This window comes from Eutrigla gurnardus (genome assembly GCF_963514095.1).
Source record: "Eutrigla gurnardus genome assembly, chromosome: 4".
Classification (NCBI taxonomy): Eukaryota; Metazoa; Chordata; class Actinopteri; order Perciformes; family Triglidae; genus Eutrigla; species Eutrigla gurnardus.
This window is the reverse complement of record NC_139918.1, coordinates 20,852,313-20,867,661: the sequence shown is the minus strand read 5'-3', so window position 1 is coordinate 20,867,661 and position 15,349 is coordinate 20,852,313. Positions and strand designations below refer to the sequence as shown.

Here is a 15,349-nt window from a genome sequence, read left to right as displayed (position 1 = left end):
TGTGCTGCATGTGCTGATGTTGGGTTAAAGGTGGAAACTCAAACAAGATGTGCATTTTAAACAGGATGTTAAACCTCTCATCCCCTCAGGTTCTTTCCCATCTCTTCAGCCCCTTTTTTGTTGTGATCTCCTCACCAGCAGATGGAGCCCACAGATCGGCTGTGGCCATTCCCTGCGCTCCCACGCGCACACGCACACACAATCAAAAATCCTCCAATTAGCAAATGCACTGGCTTTATTGGATGCTAAATATCAGACGTAAACAAGCACCTGTACGATGAGCTTGGAAACATACAAATGCCATATTCTGTAATACTCTCGATTCTTTTTTTTATTAAATGCACAAAAGGCTGTTGAGCTTGATTGTAATTCTTGCATGCTTGTTACTGTGTAAAGCATGTTGCTGTGCATGAGAGCATGAGCGCGCACACACTGACATTTCCACTTTCTAGCGTGGCGGGAAGCCTCTCTTTACTCCTTTGGGGGGCGGACAGGCAGAGAGAACTCCCATTCAACTAGAGAAATGCTCTCAGTCACAGCAGGTCATGCTGTTTTCTCTGTACAGTAATCTGCCTTGGTCCAGCAGTCGGCAGCGATATGGTCAATGTAAGAGAGAGACGATGCATGGGTGAAGCAGAATGTGACATCCAGGCGCTTCGTCAGTGTCAGAAGCAGGAAGAGGTTTCACCGGGAGTGTTCGGGGTCATGCATATCACAGTTCATCAAGCGTATGTGTGGTGCGGGGGTGAAGTTATGAGGGCGTGGGTGAGAATCCAGAGGGGGAGGGCAGAGAGGGTCTTCACAGGTGGACCTCCTGGATGGCGGAGTTAGGGGGTGGGCGGGGTGGGGGGGCGGCTGGCGCTGTTGAGGAAATTGTAGAAATCAGAAGGTCTCCATCGCCTGGCAGATCTGGGCGAACACTTCATCTGGTGACCTCTCGGCATCGACCTGCACATGGAGACAAACCGCCTTTCAAAAAGCTGTCGGTCTGCTGCAGTGCAACCTCTGCACGCTCACAGCAGACCGGTGACCTCAATACCTGCTGTGACATTTAAGCTTGCACAAACACAAACACAAACACAAACACACGACACCTGAGGTGGCATTTAAACATTCAATCAGCTCATTTTAAAAGGGACAGTTCAACTCCCAAACAGACATTCTGTGATTATCGGCTGACCCTTTCATTGACGTCTCGAGGCACCAAACTCACAGCAAGTCAACTCCTCCTCTTACACCCAGCCTTCAGCTCCGGACATATTCTACAATAACCACCCCTGTTGTCGAAGGATGAACTTCAAAAAGCTTGTGAAACATAATTTTACGGTTTTGTATCCATCACTTTGTCCTATATTCTTCTCAACAATGTGATCATGCGCATAATCTAAAATAGAAACGTTCTGCTAATATGTTAAATAGGAAAATACAGATAATGAGGTAAACCGTGTACCCAGGGTGTAATGGGGTGGCTACAAATACACTTGAGGATGTTAAAATTTTACTTTAAACGGATGGAATGTGCATTTGAGATGAAAGTGAGCTGTTACCAAGTGGGAATTGAACTTCTAACCCAGAGTTAGCTGCATCCTGACAACCAGGATATGAAAAATGCAATTTGCCAACATTACCGTGTGCAGGAGCTCCTTGCTTTCGTAATGAGCTGCCACCACCTGGCTGTCGCTGCAGAAGCCCTCGGCCCTCCGGTGCAGGGCCCCGTCTCTGTCGTTGGACCTGCCGCGACACTGCAGACGGCTGGACATGGTGTCGGCTGAGCAGCTCAGCAGGAGCACGGCACTGGGCTCCCCCATCTGATACACAAGGCATCGTCAGTACACACTCTGATGTCACTGCATGTCAAACATGTGTCTTTCTGCTTTCTCTCCTCTCTTTTTGTCTTTGTTCAGACATGATTTCAACTTTTCCCTGTGCTGTCTGTGCTCTGACCTTGGCTTCGTACTCCTCTGCGTGTCTCAGGTCTCTGGGGAACCCGCTGATCACGAGGCCTTTCCCCTGCCGTACCGCCGCCGCCACCGCATCACACAGCAGCTCCAGCAGTGCATCCTGGACATGAGAGGCACGCAAAGAGCACGAAAGTTAATCACCATGCAAATACCAAAAGATGGTCCTACAGGAGCCCCGAAAGCTTCAGGTTCACTGTGTCTGTGTGTGTGTGACAATGCTGTTGTGTTGTTGCAAAAACAGCTGCAAACGGCGATATAATCACTTATTCTTTTGATTTATGATGGATGGAATTTAAATGTCAGGACAAATGACACTGTTGTCTTCACATTGAATGTTTTGTCCAGAAATATATATATATAAAACTGAAAATCAGCACCATTTGAGAAGCTAAAACCAGCAAATGTTTGACCTCTTTGCTTGATTAATGATTAATTCGTAACTTGTTCAAACTTCTGGGGATCAACTTTCTGACAAAGAAACAACAGATTAAGCCACTTCAATCAATCAAAATGGTCTTAATCACAGCTGCTGGGGTTTGGGTTCAATGTAATGGAGCTGCTACACGTGTATCTGATAAGCTGTGTTCACTGCACATAATGGGTACTTGAAGGCAACGGGGTGTATACAAGTATGTTTTCTCCTGCTCCCCCCTTCTGGGCTAATCAGGCATGCATATGTGTATATGTATTTCCATTCTGTATGTCCTGGGACTGCAAGGCTGCTAGTTTGAAGGCAGTCCTGAATATAAAAATGTGTGTGAGTGCTATCATTAATAGAAAAACACACTTATAAGATATCAAACAGCTCCAATTAAAGCTGCTGATTGGCCACAAGCACTGCAGTTGATCTGGACTGATGATAGAACCAGAGAAATACCTTAGAGGTGAAATAAATCTATCGTCTCCACAGACTACAGCTGCAAAGATCCCTCTGGCATATTAAATCATATAAAAGAAGGATTTATCCCAACATTTTTGTTCTGAATTGACTGAGTGGATTGTATTAACATAACCCAGGACACGCTTAAGCAACTTTCCCTGGATAAATAATTCATAAACTTGAACTAAATGCATTTGTTCTCTGATCAATCCGGTCTACTGACATGTGACACCCTCTGCTCACTGGAAAACGAATCAAGCGCACCCTCTGTAATGAGCCGGCATATTTAAAGCTGTGAGGCTCCACCTGGTTTGGTGCTCTGCTGCAAACGCTTCCTGCTCAGGTTGGAGTCACTTCAACATGGGGGGGCCGTTAGCTTGGCGCTACCGCAACACTCACCAAAGGCTTTGCTCCGAAACAAGCTCTGGTGAGTGTTTACGCAGATTCTGCTGTACTATTGTTTGGGTGGATTATTGCTCTCCACAGTCTTGTAGATGTCTTTGCTTCTGCTAATTACGCCTGACTTTGCTCATGTGCTGCTGCATTTGCTGAATCTTCTTTTCTCGTCCTGGTTGTTTGTCCATAAGGATGCTGAATATTGGCTTTAGGGATGTTAAGATGAATGCTTACACATAATTATTTCCCTGCATTATGGGAAATTCAATGCTTTTTTTTTTTTTACCAGACATAAGAGAACTAGTTTTAATCACATAGAGGAGTTTATGGAGCAGCTTTTTATAGTGTGCTATTCTTCATATCACAATGACCTATAAAGTGTTGACCTCCTCTCGTTAATGCTGCTACGCTAAACGAATGGATGAATGTTTGTCTGCTGCTCATCAATGCTCCAAATCCTTGTGTGTCTTGGATTGTAAATGGCCAAATCAAAAAACTGAACAATAAAACCTCCACGAACGTCTGATTTATTGCAGGACTGTTGTATTAGACTGCATCCGTTTCAGGTAACGTTAATGATCGGCGTGTTTCCCCTGCATTGTATCTACTAAAGCACACAAGCTGTGCTGAGTTAGCCAACTGTTATCATGTATATCATTGTAAAGAGCAGTTTGCCTTTTTTATTTACTGATAGTTATCAGTTCAAATGGATGGGCAACGCGTTAACGGCTCTGCAGTAGTTGCTTGTCTACTTGAGTTCATGTTTTTAAAATTGGTGTTTTTCTTCATCTGAAGGCATCCATAACGAGAGTTTTTGTGCTGCGGACCTTTTCATCGCCCAGACACTGAACTGCTCTTATGAAGTCCTTTTTTACTGAATTTTTTAGTTGTTGCTGGCATGGAAGCAGAGCCTTCTGAAGGAAAACTCACAGGAAGGAAGGAAAAAAAGGGGAAGGATGTATGTTTTAGGATGAGGCGGCCTTGTCAGAAGCCTGATGTGCTCTTATCGAGTATTTGTGATCGGATGTACGACCTCGAGCCAGAAGATGCATCAAATTATGTGTAGCTGCCAGAGGAAATCAAGAAATGCACTAGTTTTTTGTAGTTTAACACATTGAGGATGTTTGGCTTCGGCTCAAAATCTGTCGCTGAGTTTCCACTTTGCAGTGGCAAGTTGCCAGGCAACAGTACAGTAACATTCCATCCAAGCAAACGGTCGCCATACCAGAACAGATTTCACAGCGGCTGCACTTTATCTCACTTTTAAGATGAAACCATTACCTCTTTTTTGGTTTTGTATTACTGCAGAAAACCTGCTGTTCAGTAATCCCACTCTGGGATTATTCATCCTCCCCTTTTAAATCAATGTGTCCATCCTCATTCACACGACATACAATTAGTGTTTGGCAGTGAGGATGTTGGAGAACACATGGGACGTGACCTTAATGTGCTGTAAGAGGCTTAGCCAGCTGAGCCTTGCTTGAACGCCTTCGGGAAAGAAAGTTAAAGGAAATCTGTGTTTGGATGTCTTTTTTAAATGGCTTGCAAATCCGTTCAATGCACCACTTATCAAAATCTTCAAATAATAGAAGTCCTGAATATCTCTGGGTTTCTAGGGTTTAATGTTTTATTGTTGTCCAATTTGTTCGGGTTCTTCCCAAACCCTAACGCCGATGATTTGATGCTTTAAGTAGCAGAACCAACAGAACTCTTTTTAAAGACGAAGCATGTGTCACTTATTTATAACGGTATCTAAACATGCTGATCATTTAGAGTTTATTTTGACAAGATTTGAGACGAGGGCTCTGATCGATCAGCCACCAGTTGTGGTCTGATCTGATCAGAGCACGTTTTGAATCTTAGATGTCGAGATTTCTGCTTCCACCCTGACACAATTGATGTGAATGGAATTTAATTTATGAAGGACATTTTTTTTTTTTTTTTTGTAATAAAAATAAAAATTGATATTGGTATGTCTTTTTTGGGTGCCTGGCAGGAGTGACTTAACTATAACTGGGACTTGCTAGTAAAACATGACAGTAATGTTGATGAATATAAAGACTATAATTTTACAATCATATCCCTAATATTCTAAGAGAACATGGTGTTCTACATATATTTAAATATGTGCATTTTGATCTCTGCAGCTACAATCACATGTATCTTGAATTTCATATTAATATTGAATGAATAACCCAGTCCTTGTGGCAGATATCCTCAGTCTTTTTTCATATTTCCTCACTCCTCTGCTCCACATGAAATCCTCCAGTTGAAGCATTTCAAAGCTTTTTTTTTTTCCTTTTGCCCTCTGAGCTGATATACTGACAACAACCAGTCTGAAAAGTTGCTGCAGGTTGTGTGTTATTTGCTGCTGATCTGGAAGCTGCATCTAAAGCCAATTTTTAATCTTCGTTTGGTCTCATTTTTGTGTGAGTGAGGACAAAATTATACAAACGGACACTTTGCACTGCAGTTGGATCGATAGACGTTGGTGGTGAGAGAAGCGAGCTCGTCGGTTCCTGAGATCAATTCAGGGGAAAAAAAGTATACAGAGAAAATAAATGACGACCAACCGCTGTCAAAGTGGCCTTGCAGAGTCGGTAAATCACTTGTGACTTCTATTTAACCGTGCTGCAGACTCTAAAACTGCAATATATATAGGCGGATCTGAGTTTTCATATTTTCACAATGGACCGGAGTCTTAAATCCAGCAGAAGACGTTTTGAATCACAAATCCTGTTGTGACATTTCAGGTTGTTTGCTGGTAGCAGCTGGGTGGTGCTTCAGGTTTTATACTGTAGAAAGTGACAGTTCTTAAAGTCACAGTGTGTCAACATTTGGACGTTTTCATTCAGTCGCTGCTGAACAACCTCATTCCTCTTCCTTAGAATCCTTAATATTCTGCAACACTGCATTCAGGGTTCTTGTCATTAATGTGACGTCAATATTTGTTGGCAATATTACACGATTATATTTCTTATCGATCAATTTTGGTCATTAATTCATGAATGGATTCACTTTTTAGTCTCTCGCCAGAGAAATTTTGCGCATATCAAGCGAATTAATCTGCAACAACTTTGATAACTGAATTATTGTTTTAGTCATTTTTCTTTAAAGGAACAGCGCGTAGCATTTAGGTGGCTCTATTGGCGGAAAAGGAATATATTATTTATTCAAACTACACCCAAGACGTCCAGTGTTTGCTGGCCTGAAGTCGACTCTGCTGTTGTTTACTTCTCAGAAAATAAACATGTCTTCCTCCGGATAGACTTAGAGTCGTAGATAATGTATCTGGTGTGTACACTCTGGTCGTCTCCAGCTCCAATAAATGCTCAGACAGCCGTGCCACCTTTGTCTGGTACATTGTAGATGTGCAATCTCTGTGAAAGCCATTTGGAGCACTCCAGGCGAACCCCGCTTCTATTTATTTCATTAAGCCTTTTGCAGGAAAACATGTCCTATATTATACTGTATCAGTATTTTCTCGGCCTGAGAGCTGTTGGGTTACGTTTTCTTTTCGGTCACATCATGGATGGATCTATCTTTTATGAAATAACAATCTGAAAGGTCTTGTTATTTTTAAGGTATTATCTTGTTGGCCCAGCCTTCTCCACAGCTCACTGTTCCCAGAGTACCTTTTATTTATCTTTATTTTTTTTTTTAGATATGCTGCCAATTTGCCTCCAATTATTATTTATTTATTTGCAGCACATGGTAAACTTAAAAACATTTGTGCAAAGATGACTATGATCACTCCACAAAAATGGGCTGAGAGGCACTCAATATATTTAGAGAGTTGTGACCTGATTCCAGCTTGAGTTTTCTTCTTGCGCTGTAAAAAAATCTCAAAGTTATCTATCTATCTATCTATCTATCTATCTATCTATCTATCTATCTATCTATCTATCTATCTATCTATCTATCTATCTATCTATCTATCTATCTATCTATTAAAAAGATAAATTACCAAGACATATTCTTGATTCTGAGGTTTACAGTGTTTAGAAAACTGCTACATATCTGCAGCTTAAAACGATTCACTTTTGAATTCTGGGGCAGTTTAGTTCCGCCTAATGGGTATTGTAGTATTTACGGCTTGTACGTGTGTATAAGTTAAGTAACATGAGCTCCACACTGGCCTTGGGCAGCTGCTCTCCTCTCTCCAGGACGTCCCGCAGGTAACGCCCTCTATCGCCGTGAGACTGCAGCTCGTTAGTCAGCAGTTCACCCAGAGCGACGTGGCGCAGGCCGAACCGCTCCTCCATCCGATCACACTGGAGGGATTTCCCTGAGCCTGGACCACCTGAGAGAAAACACACACACACACACACGCATAGGAATGTATGCATTATTTTATCATCTTTTCATGCCACTTTATGCTTCAAATCACCTCACGCTGTGATTGGCCGACAGTGCGGAGGTGACAAAGGAGCCACAATGCTTTTCTAATCAGTCAACATTTAGTAATTATATTTGAGCTGATTGCCTTAAAAATATTTTAAAATATTCCGTTTTCTCATCTGTCCGTCTGTCTGCTGTGCCGTGAGGTTTATCGCAGGTTAACTGTATTACATGGCCATAAAGCTGTATTCAGCAGACAGCGGTAATTTATCATAACCAGCCTTGGGCACAGTTCTAAAACTCGGGATGTGCTTCACATTCATCAGTATTCTCCCTGAGTCAGAGTGTCGCTGCCCCCCCGCCAAAAAAAAAAAAATGTCATCATCCCCAATTCCTCCGAGAGCCTGGTCTGATATGAGCCGGGCTCTGCTCAGGAGTGTCAGGGAAAGAGGAGAGGGGACAGTTATGGATTCATTGCATTCACCACAAGTTCGCTGACTGTATATATTTTGCCCCATCACACCCTCTGCTGATATCTCTGCCAGGAAGTAAAATAATGACATAACAGGGCTGAAGAAAAAGCCCTAGAAGCTTGTTAGGAACTCTCCTATAGTTAGTCAGGTCAACTCAAACCTGCTGCATTAACCGGCTCTCTGATTCAAAGATATCTCTCTGAAAATTGTATTTAGTCTAAACGGGCTTGAGAGAGCCAAGATGAAGGGAATTTATAATGCCTCTGGACCAGTTTATACAGCAATTTAAACTGCTGCTACTTTTCATTTGAGTTAATGTTCAGGCTCTACTTTAAGGTTTATTCACTTCTCTACCACACATACAAACGATTGTTTTCCTTGCTCGGGAAAAGTGGGACCTTTTTACAGTTTAAACCTGAAATACATTTCTGGACAAACACTGACTAAATTATGTATTTTATGGATAACTTTTTAACGAACAGTCGCTTGTTAACAGATCCATCACTTATGGACAGAATGCAACCTGCCAGCAGGGGGCGACTCCTCGTTGCAAAAATATGTCGGAACTTATGGAAGTCTATGAGAAAATTACTCTACTTTCACTTGATTTATTACCTCTGTAAACATGTTTAGGGTCTGGATAGCTATATTCAAGTCTTCTTTAATACAACATGATGTTCATTTAGTAAATTATGGCCCCATTTAGAGTAAAATAGACGATAAAGCAGAGTATGCTTTAAGGCGGGGTTATCTTGTGATTGACAGGAGCTACAATGAAGTTGTCTGTGTTTTAATCTGACAACTTTCACCATTTCAGTATGTTTTCAGTTCATGGAAGTTAATTGCTAATAATTGTTTTGATTGCCTTAAATGTCTTATTCAATGTCTGGTCTTACTTAGCTCCACCCTTGTGTCACTTCACCAAGATGGTGATGAGCAAAATACCAAACGCCCCCAGTTATATCTGGTGCACCTCAAGGCTACATCCTGGGTCTCCTGCTCTGTTACAATAATTCAGAATTCTGGGTTCCATTTTATTGCTATGCTGATGATTCACATATATGCCAGACCATTTAACAGCCTGAAACCGAATGTCAACACGGATAACCCTGGAACGCTCCTTGTTGGACCACGCATATATTTAATTTAACGATGTCTCTCTGGATCTTGTGGATGGTTGTGTAATTTCTCAGAGCAAAACTGTTACGAGTCTGGGTGTCGTATTTCACCCGTCCTTGTCACTTGGATGTCACATTTGTTCCATTAAACTTAACTTTTACTGCAACATCACAGACAATTTGATGAGTGGTGGCAGACATTTGCACTGATTGCTGAGCAGCTTCTGTTTTGACTTCTGTCCCTGAGGTAGGTGGCGGTTTAGATTTAAGAAAAAACCCACCATGTGTGAACGGTGTCCTTGATAGGAGTCACAGAGGGGAAATAAAAATCTTATCTTAGATATGGAGCAGGAGATGGATGAAACTAGGCATCTCTCTGGTAATTTAATTGTGTAATTCATTTCTTCTACATAATTATTTTTGCTCAAAGCTTCAGAAGGTAACACTTTGATGTAAAAAAATAATTCAGTCTGAATGACAAATGGGCTGCAGAGACCTCCACTAACTGACATACAGCAGTTATTTACATCAAGGAAAATACAAAAATGTTCTTTGCTGGATTCCAAGCGGATGATTAAATCTGCTGTGCAGATATTTTTCATTTTCCACTGTCACCATCCACTAAGTAGGAGAGATATTTGTCTCCAGTGGGAACCAATGGGACTGAGAACCACAGACTATGTAGGGAAGTCAAAGTGCTAACACTATGACTAATTTGACGATGTTAAATACAGCCGTTTCTCCTCTAACACTTGGCTGTTAGCTGCCTGTTAATGATATTCAAGGTTTTCATCAAAGGCCACCAAAGTGCAAGATTACCATTGCATTAGTATTGAAACTAATATTACTGTACCTCTCACACCAACAGCATTTCTTTCCCTCCATGATTTAAATGTGAGTCTGATTTTAAAATAGTATTTTTCAGCAGGGAGGAAGGAAACAGAAGTGAGGAAGATTGAAATCTAGAGAGAGAGAGGAGAGCTGTGGGAGATGAAGGAGAGAAGATGAAAAAACTCCGACACTAGTGAAACCTCGAATTAGCATTTCCCTCAGGCATCATCTCCAACTCCTTTCTGAAGCACTGCTGCAGAACACAGTTTTCATAGTCGGGGAGTTTCTGGAACCCAAATAAAGTCGAACCACCTAAAACTCTCTCCCAACTTTTAATTCGGGCAGTTTTGATGTCGGGTTGTGATTCTACCTCTGCATGTTGCTCAGCAAGTATTTCTGACTCCAATTTGAGTATTTATCTGATTTTAAGGTTTGTGATCTGACATCAGAGCTCCTAAATACTGCTGCTATTTTCTGTTTCCCTCCCATTTTCATCCCTTGGGGACACCCGAACACTCTCTACCTCTCATATACTCTCATCAGCATTTCACAGGGCAGGCAGACAGACAGGGAGTCTGACAGACAACACCCTGAAGCTGCACCATCAGCAGCAATAGACAGAACAGGTTGGTAGAGAGACAGCCAGAGGCGAAAGGTTGCCGAGGGGACGCTGACTTTTCATTTATAATTGAGGGGCTCCTCAGAAGTGAGTCTGGACACACTGTTTTCAAAGTCGGCATCACATCTGACCCAGCGGCAAAGACCACCTGTCCTATGAGGTGACAGAAAAATACAAACTTGCTCCACCAGATAACGAGTCATCATGAGCGAATAGCTGAGTTGGTTTTACTTGCTCTGCATAATTCAGTCCTTTATAGTTGCAAAACACTTTGTTGCTTGGCCTTTGAAAGTTCACTTGAATATTTAAAATTGCTATAAATAAAGCAAGAGCAAAGGGTTCACATTATAGTTGACTAAATAGGGAACACAAACATGTTGGAAATGGAAATCACTTTGTGATTTTCATACATTATTGTAGTGTTTTTCCTTGAATAATCGTTCTAGGATTTCATTACTTGTTGGACATTTGAAGTTTGTAAAGCTTCACTAATCAATATTTTTAGCTTGTAGAGAAGAAGCTTGATTAAATCCTAAACCAATTATCTTTTTCTTTTTTTTTGTTGTCAGACAGCGCAACAGTTAACAGCTGCTCAGTATTATCGTGTGTGTGTGTGTGTTCATGTACGCACCCATCATGAAGACGACCTTTGGTTTCTTCTGTTCTGTGCAATAACCTGTCAGTGGAAAGAAAGCCATGTTTGGTATAGATTTACACACGTGCATCATACTGTACATACACATGCTCACACACACTCAGATTCCCCTTTAACAGCCAAACTGTTTTACAAATGATGAATTGATTGAGATCATTAACATCTTCACTTATAACAGACAAGAACCAGACTCGCGCTGCAATTCTTTTGGTCATATTAGTCAGCTTTTAGACCTTTTACAAAGTAATTAGTCAGCTTCTCCCTCTAGACAAAAAGCAACTACTCCATTAAGGATTGCCATCATTTCCCATCTATCATCCTTCATGCTAGTTTGTAGTATTAACTCAACTTCACTCGATGAGGAAAAGCAATTTTTTTTTTTCAAATTTTCATCTAAACTCATATTTTGAAAGTAATGACCAGCAGTAATTTGATTAGAGGGAAATTTGCATGCATACTGCTCATCCTCCAGTGTTTTTACACCTTTAACAAAAAAATGTACTTTACTCTTTTGTACAAAAATAACTTTAGAAAAGATGTGGGCTGGAAAGTATCACTCGAAATACATCATCAGTGACTAACATCCCAGCTTCATATGGAGACGAGGGAGAAGGAAAGCAGACGGTTTGATGCTGTATATGGAAAAACACTTTTGGATCACAGTTTTGTACTATTGTATTTTACTACAAGTTTCCAATACAAACATTTATTTCTTGGCTGTATTTCAAATTTGCCAGCATGCTGACTAAACAGACGGTTATCGTCCTCCTCCTCGTATTCCTCTAGAGAGTGATGTTAGCTTAGCGACAGCTAGCTGACGAGATAAACATCAGCCCCAACCGGCAACAGAATCAACAGGCGACCCTTCCTCCCCCTCCATTACTCAATCAATACTGTTGATGCAGGGCAACACACACACACACACACACACACACACACACACACACACACACACACACACACACACACACACACACACACACACACACACACAGGCTGCAGGAAGTAAATTCAGGCTTCTGGTGTATAGCATTTAAATGACACGTGACATTTACTGAGATGGAACTGTGAGTGTGATGAAATGCTGAATGTGTTGAGCTGCCGCTTTTATGAAAGAAGGCAAATGCATAGCTGCCAGTGACGCTTTGGTGAGAAGTTGTGATGTCACCTGCAGCCTATAGGAGAAGGCTGGTAGTGCATTTCATCCACTTACTTTCCGCTCTTCCTTCAGCATGCCCAATTTCTTCCTCCTCATCAACCTGGAAAGACACAGATGAAGTTGTATTTATATTCTGCATGTTCTCGCTACTCAAAAACATCTTTATTTCACCCAAACAAAGTGTGCTTTTAACACAATCCTCCATTTAAATTGTGTTTGAATAAGAATCTAAGATAAAAGAGTCGCCCTCACAGCCTGCAACTGGGTGTCCTCATACTTTTGGCCACAAGACAAGACAAATAAATGGTTTAAAAAAGAGAGACTCGGGAGATAAGAAAGTCGGATGAAAGCGTACTGGAGAATAAGTGCTGAGCAAACCCTCAGCCTCCCCGGAGCAAACAGCAGGTCTGAGCCTGGAGGAGTCTCATTCACTGAATCCTGATCACCGAGCTGCAAACACGTTCCTGTCAAACCAGCGCAGAAATACCTGTCTTTAAGAGGCTTTCCACTTTCTTTAATCCGTCTCGAGGGGACTAGTTATTCATTCATTCATTCATGTCAACTATTGAGACCATTTTGACAAATAATTTCTCCCTAAAGTCTCATTGCTGCAGGTTTCCATGGTTATCCACCTCCGTTTTGGCCATCTGCATCATTCTGGCACAAATGACCTGCCAATAACTCGAGTGTTGGCATTAAAACTGAAATGAATTCCTGTGATTTCAACAGAAGCAGACAAACATACAAAAGGCTGTTAATAATAATGATGATATGAATGATTACACTAGAAGCACTGCTGATCGCTGAAGTACAGAAGAGGATAATGTTCACAGCCATTACAGAGCTGAGAGCAGGACTCCTTTTAGGTAATAAAGGAGGTAAATCATTCCCTTCATTTGCTGTTTGGTAATAATGACCCTTCAAATAATTTAAATCGCTATAATAAATATTTTAACACAACAGTGTATCAAATGACCGTGTGATATAAAAGGTGTCCGTCATATTCGACATATGATCATTTAGTTTATATGATGAATGTGTGATGAACACACATGTTCTTGTGGACTACTATTCATGCCCATCTCCAAAAGACTAATGATACACCTAGAACAATAAACTCGATACTAATGACTCATTCAGAGTTAATGTATTTATCACTGCACATGACTAATTTAAATTCCCCCGCGGAGATAAATATAGGTTGAAAAATGTAGGAGAACTTTCATCGCAGCTAGAAGAGCAACCAGGCTGCCCCTCCCCCCCCCCCCCTCCCCCCTCACCCACACTCACGTTGCTGATTGCTTTAATTGCTAATTACTCAATTGCACCATTAACTGCTCCATAAACTTGAAGAGACATTTGGAGCATAACAGAAATATTAACGCCATGCAATCCGTTATCTACACAAACACAAATGTTTATGGGATGTCAAACGTAACACAAAGTTTAACAGCCAACTCTCAAAAAGCAGTTTATCTAAGCGTTTAATAAAATAAAAGAAATGACACAGCCATAGAGAGAGAGACAAATAGAGTAAAGCCGACAAATTAATGCTATTAATTTTATTGCAGTAAGCAATTTGAGGACATGAACGACTGAATAAAATGGACGAAATAATTATATTGAATGCATGAACGATTTGTAATTTAATTTTTGGATAATTTGAGAAAACTGTTTATCAAATACTCCCTAATAGACTCCGTAGTTAAGTGCTTTCTCATTTCTATTCAAATAAGGCAGAGAAGGTTCAAAATTAAAACGTTAATGGATCTTTCAAAAGGCAAACAGAAACTGATCAGTCATGCGAGCACCGAGCTGGAGGGAAATGTGCAAACTGGAACAAGGCTGCGTTATCCAACACAAATGTAGAACCTCACAATGTTTGTTGGCAGGAGAAACTTTTCATATTGTTTAACACATTTAAAAAAAATGTGATTTCGGAACATGAAATATCTCTTATCTCTACTAGGAGGATCAACTATTAAAAGGAGTCCAAACGAGACATAATGTACTCCCACGCCTCACATCCTTCTTCCAAAAAGCAATTAAACTTGACATTTAAGAAAAACATGTGATGTGCACAATCCAGCCTGAGATGAGCGATTTACAACTCACTTGCTTCATGGAGCAACGCAATCGAAACAGCCCAAGATTGTATGCAAAAAGGTAAAAAGCCGTCTGCACAATAGTTTAAAGGGGGAAAAAGTTGTTTGATTATCCAACAACAACGTGTGATATATCATCAGATATGATCATGTGACCAAGAAGGTCCATAGACGGATGAATGAGCCGTTCACAAGGCTCCCATCTTTCATAGGTTGGGGGTGAGAATGCGCCGGAGTTCCAATGTTCTGGATGATAAATGGACATTTTGCATTTATGGAGCAATTTGCAGTTTGGAAAGTCAGAATGTCAGAAAACGGCTCGCCACCGTCAGAACGACTGAAAGAGAAATAACCTCCCGTGTTATTCCCCATCTATTTGCAGCTGTTGACCTCCCATTGTTCTGAAACTGACTTTGAATGGTTGCGGTGTCGACGTGGAGCCGCAGTCGCCTTCAGCGGAGACGCAGAATGAAGTGAAGCGGAGCTGCTTGAGTGTTAAATAAATGGCGTCAGTGTGGGGGAGTGCTGGGTGCCAATGACGAGCCGGTTCGGCATGTGGGTACACACCAACTGGTGGGATGACTCAGAGGGAGAGGGAGAAGAAGCACAGCACGCATTGCAAATACGGAATGGAGACAGAATATGTATGTAAACACACGTTAAGACTTATTTTCTTAATTCCCTGCTGGAGTGAAGATCGACTAATTCTTTAAACTTTACCTGCATATCTTGTTTGGCAGCTTCATTTATAAGATGTATGTAAAATCTGAATTTGTTAAGATGCCAAGTAAATGTAGTAGAGTAAAATGTA

The 15,349-nt window shown here is 41.2% G+C and overlaps 1 protein-coding gene across 1 annotated transcript in view; it reads right to left on the bottom strand.

Annotated features, from left to right (window-relative positions):
- Nucleotides 1–221: 221 nt before the first annotated feature.
- The window catches only part of ak5 (adenylate kinase 5), a 45,667-nt gene continuing 30,539 nt past the window's right edge, over nt 222–15,349 (bottom strand). Inside the window, exons 9-14 of the mRNA XM_084007184.1 lie at nt 12,488–12,533; nt 11,251–11,295; nt 7,377–7,540; nt 1,945–2,061; nt 1,629–1,808; nt 222–948 (exon numbers count right to left, since the gene is read on the bottom strand). Coding sequence (XP_083863310.1) covers nt 883–948; nt 1,629–1,808; nt 1,945–2,061; nt 7,377–7,540; nt 11,251–11,295; nt 12,488–12,533 — 618 coding nt within the window. The 3' untranslated portion in view covers nt 222–882. The remainder of the gene's footprint in view (nt 949–1,628; nt 1,809–1,944; nt 2,062–7,376; nt 7,541–11,250; nt 11,296–12,487; nt 12,534–15,349) is intronic.